This window comes from Amblyomma americanum, chromosome 3, assembly GCF_052857255.1.
Source record: "Amblyomma americanum isolate KBUSLIRL-KWMA chromosome 3, ASM5285725v1, whole genome shotgun sequence".
Classification (NCBI taxonomy): domain Eukaryota; kingdom Metazoa; phylum Arthropoda; class Arachnida; order Ixodida; family Ixodidae; genus Amblyomma; species Amblyomma americanum.
Genome location: NC_135499.1, coordinates 64,931,742 through 64,950,698, shown reverse-complemented (window position 1 = coordinate 64,950,698; position 18,957 = coordinate 64,931,742). Strand labels below are relative to the sequence as shown.

The 18,957-nt window shown below is 46.5% G+C and overlaps 1 protein-coding gene across 1 annotated transcript in view; it reads left to right on the top strand.

Moving 5' to 3' along the window:
• The window catches only part of LOC144124629 (4'-phosphopantetheine phosphatase), a 207,347-nt gene that overhangs the window by 88,601 nt on the left and 99,789 nt on the right, over window positions 1-18,957 (top strand). Inside the window, exons 3-5 of the mRNA XM_077657428.1 lie at window positions 9,485-9,756; window positions 14,226-14,409; window positions 16,216-16,308. Coding sequence (XP_077513554.1) covers window positions 9,485-9,756; window positions 14,226-14,409; window positions 16,216-16,308 — 549 coding nt within the window. The remainder of the gene's footprint in view (window positions 1-9,484; window positions 9,757-14,225; window positions 14,410-16,215; window positions 16,309-18,957) is intronic.

Sequence of the window (18,957 nt, the reverse complement as noted above, 5' to 3'; positions counted from 1 at the left end):
TTCCCTTTTGGGTGCTCCCATTGTCTGCTCCTTTTAGGGCTCCTTAAGTTCCCTTTAAGATCCCCTCTTCGGAGAGAAGTTCCTTTTGACCTCTACCTATGTAAATAATGTAAATAAACCCCCAAGTTTTCTTCCTCCCATCATCCAACTCCTTTATACTCGTCGGCAGTCCTGTCCTGGTGGTAGTGGCGGTGTTCGAAGCAAGCGTCATTCCCGACCCGCGGTCCCGTCGGAGTCATTGTACCTTTACGGGCCACTTGACGGAAAATTTCGGCGCTTATTTTTTTTCCACACCAAGCGGCGAAGCGCTATTTCACGCCGAATATCATTACAACTAGTACAGTGGGCTTCAGTGGCTCCACCGCTCGGGGTGGGGTCCCAGTAAGGGCCAATTAGCTGTCGCAGTAAAATGTATCAAATAAAATCGCCGCTTAAAGGGACAGTGAGGGGAACTCTATAAATTTTTTTTGTTAGCAAATCTGATAGTTCGGCATTTCATGGCTTTGCTGCCGCGTGTCCGACAGCGAAAGCTGCATTTATTTCAAAGAAATTTGGATTCGAAGTTGAAAAAGTTTGTCCCGCGCTACGATTCAAACTCTGGAAACTCTTATGACGTCACGGCGTCCTTTTATGACGTCATAGGACGGAGTGACGTGACACTTCACGTAAACGCAGACTCCGTGATTTCTGGCTGCTAGCGGTGCCGTCTAGCAGCAGCCGAAATGAAAGCTACCGGCCGCCGCACGTTGAATGCATGTACCGGTGGTCACTACCGTCGCTTCGTTTACGTTTGCACCGGCGTCTCGCTAGCGTTACGATGAATCCCGTTCCCGAACCCGACGACGTAGTTCTCGCAAAAACTCCCGCCTGCATTTCAGCGGCCTCAGCCCCACAGAGTGTGCGATGCTTTTGAGGGAGCACGGTTAGGTTAGGCGCCGGCGGGTCGTTGCCCTCTTCCGCCGTGAGCAGCCATTGCTAAATAAATATCGTAAACGCAGTGCGGGGAGTCGCGAGGAAAAGGTTGGCGCGTCGCGCCCATCGGAGGCTGGCCGGGGCCTTGGGGTCAACGGATTGTGATTCTTTGAACGGCGCTGTTGCACGGTGCAGCAGGTGGCGTCGAGGAGGTTTCCCACGGTTGCAAGGGCCAGGTTATTTACTTATTTTTTTTTGCCACAAAAACGGGTGGGTGCTCAAGAGCGCTCGCGTTTAAAGTTGGCGGCTTGAAAGCAAAGCCGACGCACTACGCTTCAACTGGTTCCGCGCATTTTCGGAGGTACGGGGTCCACTGGATCGGGCTCTCTCACCCACTTGCATCTACCTTCAGATGTGTACTGTGAATGGATTAAATTAGCCGAAAGCTTGAATAGAACAGCTCCGCCCAACTGCCGAAGCTATTGAATGGAGCCGCAAACAAACGAGTTGGAGGAGAGCTTCAAAGTGACCATAGGGACTCATTAGACAGTTACAGCGTATCCGGACAGCCGTACGGCAACTACAGTAACATGCGTTGCCGTTGCTACCATTGCCAGGCATGTCTAATCACATTTGCCGTACGGTAGCAGTTTACGTATTTCGCGCCGTGTTTATCGTACGGTGGGGCTAAAACTCTCTGTTAACGCTATCTCGTCATACTCTGTTTTTTTTTAATGCGAAATTACGTCTCGAATAATCCCGCTTCTATGAGTATCCTGATCAACGCTCATGTAAATCTCAAGTACCTGAAAATTTTCATTATCAGCAGCAGAAGGAGCCGCAGAGCTGCATCTCGCTGTATAGACCGTTTACAGAGAGCAGTTTGCTCTCTCCACGGCAGGCGGCGCCACTAGGACGGCCGCCACTTCTGGCCTTCGGAGCCGTCGTTAGCAGCATCGGCGCGCCGTGCGGAACGCTGCTGCGCTTCTTGTATATGAACGTCAAGTGACTCAAGCAATCTAGCTGTGATACGGATGTCATGCGTATTGATGAATTAATATCTAGAGCTGATGTCCCTATGGTCTAGTGTCGAAAAAATAGTTGCACTAGTTACATACGGCAAACTTCGCAACACAACTGCCGCCGTCTTTCGAAGAGCTGTCTTGCGACTTCATGACGCTTTCAGGGAGAACAGAAGGTTAATGTTAAACATCTCACAAATGCAATGCGTCAGTTTATTTCAGAGCCAGCAGTAGCTGCGGGAATGCCAGATCGAGCGTACATGCCTGTAACCTTTCTCATTTTCGACAAACAATGGTCTAGTACATTGAACACGTTACAGTATTATTTGCCAATGCAGCTTAATACGCATTTAATGGCCGCATTTTATCTTCTACCCTTTTATATGTTTTATTTTATCTTTTCCGCACCGCTCTCTTTCCGCCTTTATCTACCAAATTCACTTCTCCGTCCAGCGTAGCATGCCAGAGAGTTTGAAGCACTGGCTAAATAATGTTTTTCCATTAAGGATTTTTTTTCTGTATATAATCGGTGCTATTTTAGACCTTTGCAATAAGTGCTTCCTGGGCGTCGGCACAGTGCTCAATAAACTGTCGTGCCTACTTGGCGCTAGCACAGTGGAAGCGGCAACGGAGCTTTTCAGAAGTCCTCGGAGCAGGCGCTTTGACATCCAATACTCTCGCCCAGTGCAAAGCTCTGCAGAAGTACTGTAATGCACCGGAGAGAGGTGAAATTTATCAAGACATGTACATTTCCGCTTACTCCGGCAGGCTACATCTGCGGGTAATGAACTCCGGAGCAGTTTTAAGTTTTACGTAATTAACAACAGCGCACAGTCGAACGTCGCCGAGCTTCTGAACGGGCCCTTGAAAAATATGCATCTTCTTCTTTTGGAAGCCGGAATGTTAACGGAGGATAAAGTAAATACCTGGGCGATCGGCCGGCAGGCGATCACGCGCACGTTCGGTTGTAAGTCGTGTGCACAGTGCTGAGCAGTGAACGTTCTTAATAGCTGTGAACCCATATTCCTTCACTTAGAAAAAAAACATCGGGCTCTAAAAAGCAAGCTTTCAGCCATTGTCCCGCTTTTAATCTGCAGTTCGACAGCAAGTTATGCGGTCCACAAATTGCGTTATACGGTGAATTGACTGAATAAATATGGACGCGCAGGTAGCTAATCGCCGTTTGGTGACACATTCGAACCGATGCGGGCGGTCTGAAGGAGACGAGTAAATTAGCTGTTTGAACCAAACGTTTTGCAGTACCAATACGTTCTATGAGCGCTCACACTAAGTTTTCGTGCCGCCCGACAGCTCGTTATTTACAGCGAGAGCCGGAGAAGCGTCTTGCAGCCGGGCACCAGCGCGCCGGCAGCCGTCGGAACTAGAAGGCCCGAAGGCCGGCGATGGCGAAATGGTCACGTGACCAAATATGGCGGCGCCCATGCTCCCGCGCTGTAAAGCGTCTAACCGTGAAACCAGCAAGTGCCGGCGAGAGAGACCTCAACCCAGTGTTGCCGCATTGGCCAGGTGGTTTTTCCCAGTTGTCGGCTAAAAATTTCCCGTTTTTTCCCACAAATATATTTTTTCAAAATATAGTAATTTTAGAGTGAATACAGCCAAGGTAATAAATATAAGAATTAGTGAAATAAAATTAATACACAGCCTATTAATGATGAACATCAAGGCTGGATTGTTCTTGATCACATCATTGTCAATCACCACTTCGTTTTTATTAGTTTTTGCGTTGGGACGGGGACCAGCTCGGCTACTTCCTTTTCCTTTCTAGCCTTCCTGTATAGACCGTAGAAATTTTCGGGAATTCCTTTACAACAACTTGCGTACATAGGGGATTTTGTGACTAAAGAGCTGGGAGCGGTTGGAAGCAATTAATGGAAGGGTCACTGCCGCTATAGCTGGAAGAAATCCAAGGACGCAGCACTCGAAGCCTGAATGAACCTGAATGGGCCAGGGCTCTGTATCCAAGGCTAGGCAACAAATTAAAGGGAAACATCAAGCCAAATTTCTTCTCGCGACACTAGTCAGGCCGCCATGATAACAGCATTTTCTCTTCATCTCTGCACATTTTCCTGAAAAAGCACATTTAGAACACCGGTCATTAGCGAAACCAAAATTTATCACGTTTTTAATGGGTTATTAAACTAACTTTCCTTTTTCCCTCAGTGGCTTGATTTTCCCACGACATGGAAATTTCCCACGATTCGGCAGCACTGCCTCAACCTAGTTTGTTGCGCAACGACCGCGCCATCGTAACCGCGCCTTGCTTTTCCCTAGCGGCGGAATTCTGAGACGTTGATCGGGCAGGACGCATCCGCCGCGCTTTGACAGACCGTGTTTGCGTGCTGCGCGCGCTTTCTCTTCGCGCGTGCTACTTGCACCCGTTCCTTTAGAGAACTGCGGGTGCAAGCAGATTTCCGCGGCTGCGCAGTGCGCCCATTATGTTCGTCGGGTGGCACTGAAGTGTCATGCTTATTGTCTCACGGGTTTCCCTCAAGTGGCCCATTCGCGTACAAGCGTGTGTGCTGTCAGTAGAAATCTACGCAGCTGGTTTAATGCAGGTGAAGTATCATTGCTGTGCTGCCGTAGTGATTAGAAAATAATACTCATGATCCTTTACCTGCGGCAATTGTATGTGCACTTACTCGGGTGACGCCGTGTAAATTGGCAGCGCGTACAACTGTGAAGGGGGCAGGCGCCATTCCACGTATTAACTAGCCTAGTGTCGTACACACGCGGTAGCAGATGTGGCTCTGCAGATTACAGACCACGGACTGTAGACCCCGGGTGGACGCGCAATAGCGTTACGTACGTCGATGCGCATCAGAGCTGTGGCGTGTTACTGGTTTGCGAGTTTAACGTCCCAACGCTGTACGTAGAATGTGGGCAACGCCGTATTGGAGAGCTCCGGATTAAGAGATTTTTTAGATATCTGCATGGCAAATACGCCATCTACGGTAACTATACTGTCGTACGGCAAAAGCAGCCTTACCATACGGTCGTACCAGTTGTACGCCCATATGCTTAAACTCTCTAACTTCAACCTTTTGGGATAAATTAATGCTCACCAACATCGCGAAACGCGGTTTCGTACTTCGCCCTAATCGGAATGCGACGAGATTCAATCTGCTACCTTGGGGTGAGCATCCTATAGCATCCTATATGGATCACAGCGTGAGAGCGCACGCAAAGTATCTTTCCCAACGGCATCCGAGAGCGAGAAGAATGCACGAGTGGGCTGTGCTTCTCTCACAACGGCGTCCAAGCGCGAGCGAAGAGAGCATGCAGAGCGCGCGCGCAAAGCAGGTTCCTCTCTAAACGGCGCCGAAGCGCTAGCCAGAATTCAGGAACGATCGCGCGCGCAAAAAAGTTTCCGTTCCGTGCAGGCAGTGCATATCAGTAACCGGATAGCGTTTTGCAGACACACACAAGTCAGCAGGGGAGCTAGCTGTAGGGTCCCTAGAAATACTGTAGGACCCTACCAGTACCATACTACTATAGTAGTCGTGCCCGATCACTCGGAGAGGGCGTTGGATGGATGGATGGACGGATGAATGAATGGGTGGGCGTGCGGGTGGATAAATGGGTGGGTGGGTAGATGGGTGGGTGGAAGAGGAGCGTCCCCTTTGAAACTGGGAGGTCGCAGCTGCCACCACACTCGGCTTTTTTTGTAGTTGTTTAACGGTGTATTAAATCGGTCTATAAATTCGCCATTTTCTTTAAACACAATTTTTAATCCTACGTACCCTTCTATGTCACCTCTCTGCGTCTGTGCCACCAATCGCTCTTTGATCACTTCCAGTGCAGATTCATTGACTGTGCCTACAGCGACAATCAGATTGGTACCAACACATTCGATTTTAAGATGTTTCAATTCTTTCTACAGATTTACCATACACTGTATATGTCCAATCTTCTTGGTTAAATTTCTTTTTGTAGCTTCGCGTTAAGGCACCCTGATACAACTTAAGTCTGCAGTGAAGCTTCGTCCCCGGGTGTTCAGGACCGCCGCACAGAATTCTTTTACGACAAAAAAAGTAGTCCGTAGTTAAAAACTTCTCTCGTCACCTAAACAACAAAACTAATCACAAGAAAAAATTATCAGCTCTAGAATTTTCATTCCTGGCTCATTCAGTAAAGCCAAACATTAAAAAGCCGATTTTGCTTACTGTTTTTATTGGCTAGCGGAGTAATACAAGACGCAGTGGACCGTGTCCTATGTGTTAGCATCTGCTACGTTTTAAGTTGTCAAAGAGTATACACTATAACAAATCCTTCCTGATCTGCCTTTTCGAATTTCTATAGAATCCTGCACTCTGCTTCCTTTGCTATGAATTAATCCAATTTTTATCATGCGTTTTTTGTCTGCTGTTTAAAGCTCTTTATTTCTTCGTCCCTGCGTCCAGTATACTTACTGGTTAGTTTCCTATTTCTTTTCCGCCGCTGTAAGTGAACGCTGTTTCTGTATAGGTATTTAAATACCTTAGGTGCCCACCTGTTATACTGCAGTCCTCAGGCGTTCTCCATGTAGTATTTTACTCTGAGCTTCCCGTGCTTTGAGCGATGCCCAGCCCATATCCCCCTGTACTGCCTTGTTAGTGGTTTTCCCGTGGGCACTTATGTTAGTCTTCACACAGTGCTGTGACTTATTTCTAATCCCGACTGAACTTCTGCCCTTAAGGACAGAACTGCATTCCCGACAGTAAGCTGTTCACTGTAGGGTGCCTCGATGGCCAGCGCCGCTATCAGGGAGAGGCTACCGCCGTCGACGGCGGCATGTTGGGTCCCACACTCCCGTTCGGCTGCATTGAAGCAGTGTGGCGGCGGGCTTTTTCGAACAGAAAAGTGCCTCTACTGCGTGATATTCCGCAAATTTGGTATCCTCCCAAGACAGGGTGGTACCACAGATTGTTTAAAAAGTGACTCACAGTTATAGTTACGCAAAAGTATATCTTCTTTCGCAGCTAATGAGCCGAGAAACTCGGTGCCTTGTGAAATTGCAGTCATTACATTCTCACAATGGGCGTAGCATATATACTGCAGTGGAATCTGTTTGCCTGGATACAATACATTTACATTACTTTTCAAACAAACGGGATTATTCATTTTCGAGCTGTATGTTCATATTCGCCAGGCTGCCATTCCAACAGCTTCTCATTTGCCGTGAAGTCAAGTGAGAGAGATCGCCTTTGACGGCTGCTTATTCCAGTTTATGAGGATGGAACGTTACAGTTGCCCATTCTACGTCCGCCCCTCAGCAAAATCTGTTCTAGAATGCAAGCATTTCGCATGCCTTGCCTCGCATACTTTGGAGTTCTGTTGGTTTCCAGCCGTCTTGCTTGACCTGCGATTTCTACTTTCTTCTGCGCGCACTCTCCCGAGCAAAGTGAAATAGCTGCTGTCCTTTTCTACCCTGAGCAGAACACCCAGGAACGCAACAGTTCCTCATAGCTCAATCTCCGACTGCTGCATCACGCACACAACATGAGCTCGCTTCAAGCGAAGAGGCGTGGCCCAATGGGCGAAATTGCCTACTTTCACAAACATTTTGCATGTTTCGCCCTGCCGCCTTTCTTCTGCTGATGAGACACGTGCCGCAGCCTTTATTCTCCCGAGTACCTCAGTACACACCGGACCTTCTGCACCGCTGAAGTCGCATGTAGCACGTGCGCCGATGACATAGGCAGGGAAAGCTGCAATCGTGCTGCAGTTGATTGTGCGAAGGGGCGGCGAGATCTAGTTAAATGTTGCCTGGCGACATCAAAATTTGCTGACCGCTTTCTACAGAACCATGCAGCTTGCCAAAATATGTATCCCAGTAAAGCACCCATATTATTTAGGCGCTGGTAAGTGAGTATGTGAACTTTCATCCTGCATTTTGTTCAGTTTATTTATCTTTATATCATGAAGGCATTCTTGAACGCTTCTCTCCTCTACTTCTTTGTGCCAGCTCATTGTGAATATCCTGGTGCCATATTCTGCATGTGTGTTGGTAAGCAAAGTAGTCGTGGCCGCATGACGCCAACCAAATGAGTCTTTTTTCTCCACTGCAAGGGAAAAAAGGCTCCTTTCGTTTTCATTACGCAGCCACGTCAGTAAAATTCGTTACGCGTGTTTGTGGGGAAACATTTCCTGGAGTTACTTTTTTTTTTCCCTCTCTTGATGGCGAGCAGCTTGGATAAGATAGCTTGTCTGTCGTGTGGACTCATCTGTTTTTCTGCGTGCTTTACATCAGACGCAGTTTCGATTGCCTCGCCCGACTACTATTGAGTGAGGCGACAAGCCAGCGTCTTTCGCAAACTGGAGCAGACGGTTCCACGGAAGCTAGGGAGGCGGCCCGCGTTGTTCTGACACCCATTGTTAGTTTAGCTTGGCAGGGATAGTGGGATTCTAACATAGTGGTATCAGGGGCTGATTTTGTGAGGTTTCTTTGTTAACCAGTCGCTTTTGATGGTTTTTTCTTCAAGTTTTGAAAAGAAAAAATAAACGCATCAGTTAAATTTGTCCATGAATAAGGTTACTTAGCAACTACGAATCATCAGAACGTCGTCACATCATATTAGCCGTCAACACTGTTCAGATGGGAGCTCAACCATCTGCGTGATTCTTTTGCATAACGAGCCACTATAAAGTATGACCATAGGTTTCAGAAGTGTCGCAGCTCTACACCGCAGAGCAGTGTGGCGACGAACTGTTTGGAAGATAAATTTGCCATTACTGTGGAATTTTTCACATATGATACAGTAAGACAAAGAGATCTCAGAGATTGTGTTACCCACGCGGGTGTGAACCATGCAGGTATAGTTATATTTGGCAGGTCATCTTCTGCACTGCTGGCATACCCGAGAAAATTGGGGCCTTGTGAACACTCCTTAGGTTCAAACAACAAATGCAGCATAGTTGTACTGAATTCGGTGACCCTGACAATCTAAATTACAACTACGAAGGAACACGAAATAACTGCTGTTCATATTCAGTACAGCCAGTGACTGGGGAACACAGTAGTCCGTCATAACTTCTCGACTGCCGTGTAGTTAGAGCGACACACTCAAAAGTGCCAGAATTTTATTGCCACGGGCGAAACAACTATGCACTGCCTATTTCCATTTCAATCGCATTATTTCAGTCGCCACGCAACTGCATACAAACCACGCCACACGCATAGTGCACTGCACGCGACCGGCGCGTGGGACTCAATTAACATGCCGCTGTGAGGGGGAAGCGTCGATCGGCGTGGTGTGGTACAAAGGGTGGCCCTCCCTGAAAGCGGAGGCGAGTGGACATCAAGGCACCCTAGTTAACTCACTGGCATCTGCAGCTGCCTCTGACCCAGGTTGTGTCTCCTATTAGTGTTTAGCGGCATGCTCCATGGGCGAGAAACTTTCGGCAAAGACTGTATGTTCGGCACGGTCTTGAAGTCCTTGTTCACGCTACAGCCTCCATGTATGGCTGCTCAGTTCTACATTTGAATACTGGTGCACAGATGTTTGGTGGTTGTATATGCGTTAATATGAGTGCTGCATCACTACGCGCAGAATGGTAGCTGCGGCGGCGACCACGGCGACAGCAGCTGCTCCGAGCAGCAGCAGCCACCTCTAGCTGACGTGGCGGCCTGGGAGCGCGAGGTGGAGACTGGGCGGCTGCACTTCGTCAAGTTCGAGACGCGCCACATCGAGGCATGGCTGCGCTTTGTGCAGGAGGAACTGCTTCGCGATGGCAGCCCACCCAGGCTGGGCGGAAGCGTCAAGCTCACCGGAGGGGGAGCCTTCCGACACCGGCAGCTCATCGCCACTACGCTCGGGCTCAGGCAGGTGGTCCATGCGAGTTCGCGGATTTGCGAGCCCAGTCGGAAAAAAAAAAACATTGGGAATTCCGACTGGAACCAGTTGATTTTTGCATATCATTGGAACCATTGGGTTGGAAACAAATGGACGATATGCGAAACTGCTTTGGTCTGGCAACATCTTGGTTCGGTCGAGCTCGTCGAGCTGGTGTGTCGTTGGCGACATTTACTATGTGTACTTTCTGATACCAGTGTAGCTGTCGTGAATCTCACAAGTGGAATTTCAAAAGTCAATGCCTCAGTTGCTGTACTGCTTGCTCTGCTTACCTTTTACCAAATGTAGGTCCTTTTACTCAGCACCACCATGCTCCTATCGCGTCCTCAGCTTCACCTAAAATTTGGTGCTGATGATAGCATGAATCGGCACAGGAAAGTGGGTTGGAAAGTCGAACTCTGTGTCGTTCTCATTTTAATACACGCATTTAAGTACCGGTTCAAGTGTCTTGCATTAGCGTCGGTATTTTATTTTCGAGTGGAAGGAAATTCATCCGGTAGGGTAGCAAGCGGTTATTTAGCGGTGAGTGCGCAAATGTTTTGACCAATTTCTGTGGCACTGTTAACTATCGTGCGTTCTGACGCCAGTAGCTGCATGTACTGTGGTGCAATCACACAGGATCCTCGGCCAGCTGCATACTGCGATTCCCTTAACTGCAGTGTGCAATGCATATCCGAGATTTACAACGTTACCGTATCAAAGTCGTTGCAAGTGTTGATTCAACTAGGTGTACGCCTCGTTGAAACTGCACCATGGAGTTAATATTGCACTGTTAGCAGTGTATACTTACAAGTGGATATTCTGAAGAAATGAGACATTCACACCTCAGTTTTTATACATAGTATGTACATACCACATCACATACACGCATTAACGCGGATAACTTATGCGGGGGCGATCCCACGACTTTAAAGGAAAACAGCGTTCGGGACCTTGCAACAGCTCAACGGCAGAGAGAGCTTTCTAGCCCTTCTAAAAGCAACTTAACTTGAGAAAACTGAAGTGAACACTTAGAAAACTAAACAGTAAACGGCGTATAGTTTTTTGAGTGCACTTAGTACGCCGTGGCGCGAACGATTGAGGTTCGTAGCTGAAGCGCACTTAGTGCCTATGGCTATGATTTGCTGGCAAATTAATGAACGCGCTTCTTCGCTACTGGGCAATAACACACGCCTAGGCTGGCTGAAAAAATTTGCCTCCTCTATTACGTTGTTGAAGTACGCGTTGATATGTTCACGTCCGATCGACTATGCGCTATCTGAGACTTAGTAAATGCACAAAATGACTCCTAATTTTGGTCAGAGAGAACAAAGAGTCTGATCCGTAGCGTAGTTTGAATGCAAATCATCTGTAAAATCATCTTTGTGAAAAATCAATGGAGAAAGCCAAAAGTTTGCACTCGTCAGTGTGCTGACACATGATCCCTCGCATGACATTTGGTGTTATTAAAACATTGGCCAGAGTTAAAAAAAAATTAAAAAGCGAGATGCTGAAACGTATCGGGTTCCCGCATGCATCATACAGTCCTTGCACACAACTTAGCACAACAGTGCATTGGCATTTCACAATTCAAACGGAGCACAACCATTTTAACCCAAAGCTGGGCAGCGGCTTCGTTTTCGCTACCGAACCAACATGGTGGACCTAGTTCTCGGAGTTCCAAGAGGTGGCGCTGCGCATTTCGCATATCGTCTATTGGAGTCAGTTGTCACATTCAATTGGTTCCAACTGGTTTCAGTGGTGTCTAAAAATCGTTTGTTTCGAATTGGATCCAATTTGGTTTTCTCCCAGGACTACAGAGAACCGCTCTGCCTTGTGCCAACATTTCTACAAGGGAACTGAAATTATGAGAAATTCACTCTTTCAGCAAAGTCAAGCCAAATGAACAAGCCTACATCACACAGAACGAACATAAGCTCAATACATATCTACAGAACAAACTTTTGCTCCTACATATATACTTCGTTCATGAGATCCTCCTGCTGGAGCCAGTGGCGCTGGTCCGTCGAGCGAAAGTATTTCATTTAACGCACCCACGGTGGTGGTGGAAGTGATGAAAGCAATCTCTTCATAAAAACCTATGCTGTACACTGTTGCATATTTACAGAGAGCAATATGCAGATTGCACTCAAGGCAATTATTGGCTTCCAGTTGAAAAACTTCTATATTTGGAATCAATTGGACGTTCCAATTGGCAGTGCTCAAGGCATTCCATTTGGAAATTTCAGTTGGAGCTTCCAATTGCTTCCAAATACAAAATTGTGATTTTTCTGATTAGAACATGAAATTAGGCACCCATTTTTTTTTTTTTACTGGTACATCACTTAGAATCTCAGGAACCAAACAGAATGCCCAATTGGAATATTAAGAACCTGTTGAATTTATATAATTGGTTTTGGAAATTCCAATTGCTTCTTAAGATTCTAATTGATGTCGTCTCTTCTAATTTGATAATTCAATTGGAAGACATGACACCAATTGGAATCTCTGGAACCGATTGGAATAGCCAGTTGGAATCTGCAAAACCAGTTGAATAATCCATTTAGAGCTACCAATTGGATTGCTATGTTCAATTGGTTCCATTTGGATCCAGTTGGGATTCTCAATTGGTTCCAATGGTTTTGTTTTTGACTGGGAGAGATCGTCGTGCATGCGCAGAACAGCGGCACGAGGTGGGGTGCCGCCAGATTTGCTGTTCGAGGGTGCACTATAAAAAAAAAGTGTCCTATGTTTACGCCTATATGTTATAGCCATGAAAATGATTTGCTGATATTCTCGGAGGAACCTTTGCAAATGATTAGGCATGCCAAGGGGTTGTGAACGGAGGATGGCTGATCCCCTATGCACATCAAATTTTCTCTTTTCTGGCAGGACTACAGTACGCTAGACTAAAAAGCATGCTTGCATAGACTGTATAAACGGGATGAGTTGGTAGTGGACATGCAGATCTACATGTTCTGTCAGTTCATCTGCGTGCTATGTTTGTATGTGCCGCCATGCCACATTGCATGGTCTCGTTTTTTGAAAAGTGATCGTGCTCCATAGAAAACATCATACCCTGTAGGAACATTTTTACACAAATGCATTTATTTACGACTTCACTTTATGCTGTAGTTTTGGAGTAATTTGCAGATTATAAAGTTTAGGCAATGGCTGTTAATAAATTTCTCGAGGTGGTGGTATATTCTGCTGAAACTGTAGCTGGTCACTAAAAAACGCTGTCTTCTTGCTGATTATTTGTAGCCGAATGACCTCAGCGTTTCCAGCATGTTTAAACTAACTATGGCAAACTGTTTTATCACTAGTAAACATGCTGCTTATGGGCAAAATTTTATGAAGAATGGATACAAAATACAGCTGACATGAAGACGAATTTACGAGTCAGTGTGCAATGGAGTTAGTACACAATGCTTGAATGTGTCAATTTGATACCACTTGCTTATTATGCTGCAGTCTTGCTTGTGTTCATGGAGGGTTTCACATTGCAGTGAGACAACTCCTGAATGCAGTCGTTATAGATTTTTGCTGATACTAAAGGGTATCGAAGGCTGCTGACGTATCCATATTTTACTTGTGTGATAGCAAGAATGTATATATGAAAGAGCCAACAGTCATTGAAAACAAGGAAAGCACAGGGGAGTGTTACTTTATTTTTGTGGTGATCTCGATAAGGGTAAGAATTTAGCTGTGTGATCATGTTACATAATTTATTCCAGACACATACGTAAGGAAATGACGCTCATGCCCAGCCGATAAACAGATATGGATGGCCATAGACATTGGTTGTGTGGATTGGCCCAATGATTGGGGTGAGGAAGCCTCGAAAATGGTTAAGAGTGTAAGGCTGCATGCAGATAGGAAGCTTTGAGTATGTTTTCTGAAATAAAACCTTCATTTGCTCCTTATAAAAATTGTCTATAAACTTTCTGTTGACTTCTCATAGACTAAGTTGCCTTCCTATAGACCTTTGCAAAAAAGGGCTCCCTGAGGTGCTGCCATATTGTTCACTGGACTGTCCTGAGCACCTCGTGCTACCACGGTGGAAGTGGTGGTGGAACTGGTTTCGGACAGTGCAGAGAGGAGGCGTTTCGACAACTCCGTTGCCCAATGCAAAGATCTATACATATTTACTTTTGTCTCTTCGTAGTCTATAAACTGTCTGTAGACACAGATCTACTAGAAGTGTATGTGCATATATTTATAGATTGTCTATATGATTTTTATTGTCTATAAACCAGTCTGTAGGATTCGTCTATAGGAAATATACTGACAAAAGTCTGTGGAGAGTGAAATTTTGTTAGGGGCCAGTTAGTGCCCACCTCGGTCTTCCTTCCTCATCTGGTGTTTCTATGCTATGCCTATGCTTTTCTGTCAGTTTATGCCACCAACTGGCCAAAAATTCCAACTTTGCTCATAATCTTCTGACTCTGCTCTGCAGCGTGGACATGGAAGATGAGCTCGAGTGCCTGATAAGCGGCTGCAACTTTTTGCTCAAGAACATCACGGATGAGGTGTTTGAGTACCAGCGGCACGGGAACCCCGAGTACAAGTTCAACAATGCCGACCCCAGCGTCTTCCCGTACCTGCTTGTCAACATCGGCTCAGGTGTTAGCATCATGAAGGTGCGTGTTTCTGTGCGCCTTGCTTGCCTAGTGTGGCTCATGATGGTGTGTTAATTACCTCAGTGAGGCACTACGAACTTGAAACTGATGATGGGTCGTGATGTGGGCTGTGTATTCCAGCATGTTAGTCCCGCAAGGTTTTTTAGAAATTCTTTTCTCTTTTTGTCTAATCACAGCTAATGATGGCATCATAAGTGGGCAGGCTCACTCATGGTTGCATTCAAAATGTGAGTGTAGGGAGCCGATGTGTGAGTGGATGGGTGTGAGTGAGGGAGTGGATGTGATGATTTGGTTTTAATGGTGCTGGGACAGTTGGCCAAACAGTTTCAAGGCTAACATATTTTTGGGATCAACGAGGTGGTGTAACATACCTATTTTTCCCAGCATTTAGTCCCAGTGGATTTAAGCACAAGGCCAGGAGAAGGCTTGCTCTCACTGGGAAACTGGTGCGTACCTAGCGACTATTTGGATCAAGCCACAGCATGAGTTAGTGGATGTGAGCATAAGAGTTGTGCTTCCCACTGGATGGTCATAAGGGAAAACAGACTGATCGCAGGACGCGGTGCTGTCTTTCGGAATCATTGTTGCGCAGTCATCGAGGACAGCTTTCGCACAAAGGTGAACTGTCTATTTGTGATATAGATGAAGAAACAAGCAAGAAGAAAAGGAAATGCACTCAAGCGGTGGCCTTGTCGTAGAGCATCCATGTCACATTCGGGATGTGCTGGGTTTGATTCCCGGTTTTCTAATGGGTACAAGATTTCCCACAGTCTGATGCTTGGCTTTTCAGGGGCAAAAAGCTTGGGAAAAACGTCTTGGACCAGAACCAGTGTGTTGACGGGTCAATGATTTGTTCCACCATCAAACAACTGAAATGCTCCTCATGTGGTAAACCCCACTTGTGGCCCTTTTATTTTTTTATGGATACAAGATTTCCCCCAGCCTTGTGCTGGGCTCTTTTGGGGTGAAATGCTTGGGAAAAAGGTCTTGAACCAGAACTCTTTCGTTGAGGGGTCAGTGATTTGTTCCGCCATCAAACAACTTAAATCCGCCCCATGTGGTAAACCCCACTTGTGGCCTTTTCTTTATGGATACAAGATTTCCCTTAGCCTGATGCTGGGCTCTTCTGGGGTAAAATGCTTGGAAATGGCTCTTTGATCACCTCACTGGCATGCGAGGCGGAGTGACTCACTGAGGAAGCTGATAAAATCAGCCTTGGATCTTGATGGTGGGTTCCCATCAGTGCTTCATACAGTCCATGCCATTTGGTGGAGGGAGGTCGGTGGGAAGGTGGCCCTCTGGAGGGTGGAGGTGGGTGGCACTTCTGAACTGTGGAGGCTTCACAATGCTGCTGCCATATAGGGGGAATGTTGCTCTTACTTCTGACACTGTAACACTTTTACTGACATATTTTGTTTCAGGGAATGGGCACAGTCGTCCTGGGCCAGAGGCTTTCTGACGGGGCTTCGAAATATCTGCTTAGGGCCACATAACAAGCCTTAGGTCATGTGTACTGAGAAAGTCTGCATGACTGCCTGAAGGCAGCACCCCAATGTCTGCACTAGAGCAGATTTTTGCATGAAGACACCAGAATTTTCAGTGTACATGCTTGTCTTTTTGGAAGCTAAAGTGTTCTATGCGAGCTTTGAAGTTGTGGTTTGCTGTTTGCCACCTGCTGCTAGCTGGTTGCATTGTTATTTTTTGTGCGTGAATGCACGCTTTCTGCCCTTGGTGGCCACACGAGAAGGTAGTCTGACTGGCTGGCTGCAATGCTGCATGGTGGTGTTCTGTACCCCTCCTGTTCAGGTTGAGTCCGATGACAAGTACGAGCGCATTGGAGGGTCGGCAACTGGTGGCGGCACCTTCTGGGGTCTCGGCTCACTTATGACTAAGGCGAAGGTGAGAAGCTACTACGGCAACACACATGCTGGGTCCAGGTTGGACTTCACTTTAGCACCACTCATTCGAAATTTGTAGCATTTCTGGCAATGATCGCTTCGTCCAGATCAGGCTGCCTGCCTTGTGTCTACAGAGACAGCTGTTAAGGCTATGTTTACTGTTTATGCAGCATCAGGGCTGTTGGCTTAACATACCAGGCCAAACACACCATGCTGATTGGTCAGAAGACATTACGAGGCATTCGCTAACAGTGCTCTTAAATTGGAACTTGTCACATGGTCCTCATATTAAAAAATGCCGTTGTGATTTGGCCAAAGCTCAGGTGTGTACGGACTGTTGCGACATCTTGGTAAATAGTGTAATCTGTGTTTAAGATATATACTTTGAGAGTACCTGGAACAACTGCCTTGAAACAAAGTAATTGGAACAGATGGGATAACAAAAATGCAACCATCTAACAGTCCAAGAGATAAGTAAAACAAGAAAAAAAGTTCTTTTGAAGATAATGGCTACAAATGCTGACATCTTTTATTGGCCGCTTTCAGATGGCATCGCCATCCGTAATACTGGCAAATTGGCCACTGGGGCTAGTCTCTCTTTAAAGCAGAGTTTTCCAACTGGCATGACTTGGGAGCCCTGATTTACTAGAGCTTACCTGTAGTGCTAATTGCTGGTCAGGTGGCAGAAACTCAACTGATAGGTAGCAAATTTTGCTTATAACAATGGTAAATATGCAGTCAGCTTTCTTATAGGGAGGCTACTTGTCTCCTTTGAAAAGAAAAAAAAAAATGAGCTACAGTTTCGGAAAAAAGCGACACTGTGCCACCTGAACATGAAGACACTGATTTATTTCCTTCGATTTGAGTGATTGGGTGTTAGCAGCTGATACAACCTTTGTCCGTAAGGTTTCGAGACTGATTTATTTTCTTCTCTAGAAATGATTCCCCAAAACAAATATTCGTGTGTATGTATAGCGCCATCTTTTCGGGCTAACCTGAGCTATTTATGTTAACTTCTGTGGCAGCCGCTAGATGGCAGTAAAGGTAGAAAACTACGTTGTCACTAGTCGTCTGTGCATTCTACTGTGAGTGAATGTGGAGAGATGGACGTCCAGACCGAACAACGTGTAAACATAAAATCTGTGTGAAGCTTGGCAAGACAGCCACACAGACGTATGAGCTCCTTCGTGACGCTTACGGCAAAGAGACATTATCGCGGGCGCGAGTTTTCGAGTGGCAGAAGAGGTTCGTTTTGGGGAGAATGGCGGTGGAAAACGACACAAGGCAGGGGCGCCCTTCAACCACACGGAATGAAAGCAACATGGCTCGGATCAGGAAAATCGTACAGCAAGACCGCACCATTACAGTCCCCGTGCTATCAGATGCTCTCGACATTAGTAGAACAACATGCCACCAAATTTTGCGTGAGAACGTGGGGAAACGACAGCTGAATGCCAGACGTGTGGTATTCCCTCACACTGGACCAGAAGGACACGTGGGCATCAGTGAGCACTGATTTGCTGTCCGAGGCAGAGAAGGATGCTGCATTTATCGACAGCATCATTAGTGAAGACGAAACATGGTGTTTTCAATACGATCCTCAAACAAAGAGGGAGAGCGGCGAATTGTGGTCCACAAGCTCTCCGGCATCGAGAAAGGTGCGGCAACAGGAGACCAAAACAAAGACGATGCTGATAGTTTTTTTCGATGCCAGAGGTGTCATACACCATGAGGTCGTCCCACAAGGGCATACGGTGAATCAGGAGTTTTGTATTCGCATGCTCCAACACATGCATGGTCCACTGCGATGCCATCGCTCTGACTTACGGGCATCTGGACAATGCAGCCTTCTCCATTATAATGCAAGGCAGCACACTGCTCTCAGCGTGACAAAATTTCTCGCCAAGCACAGCATTACTTAACTTCCCCATCAGCCATATACGCCTGACCTCTCCCCATGCGATTTTTTCCTGTTTCCTCGTGTGAAGAGAGCCTTGAAAGGTCGCTGGATGGGGAGCGTGGAGGACATTCAAGACGCCACGACAAAGGAGGTGACAGTTCTGCCAAAACAAGCGTTTTCCAACTGTTTCCAAGACCTCAAGAAACGTTGGAAGCTGTGTATAGACTGCAAGGGAGACTATTTCGAAGGGGTGCTGCACAAATGATTTCAATGTAAAACGCATTTTTTTTTTAATGGACTCAGTCTTTGAACTTTACAGACAAAGGTTGTATGTTAACTCGTGTGCATTATATGCTTTTCAAATTGGGGTTGTCTGGCTGAGTGAGCCTATAGCTATGCCAATGCACAGCCAGGAATAGGCTGTGTTACCAGGTTAAAAAGTAGCCCTGATGCTGGTTTGAAGCCAGGTGGGTTTCTAGAGGTAAGTTTGCAGAGCTGTTTTGAAGTGCATCTCGATGTGAAACTTGATGATGTGTTTGATATGAGCGAGTAATAAATCCTTTGTGTAGTGGTTGCATGCAGCCTACAACAGAAGTTGCTCACTGTTTTTTAGGTGCCTGGGATCACCGTGCTTGTATGTGAGGACTGTTGTTGCTTGCATAGCATTCTTGTAGGCTACAATATGCAGCATTGAGAAACGCAGTCGGTTAGTGATTGCGTCGAGTAACGACATAGGAGGTCAGTGCATCG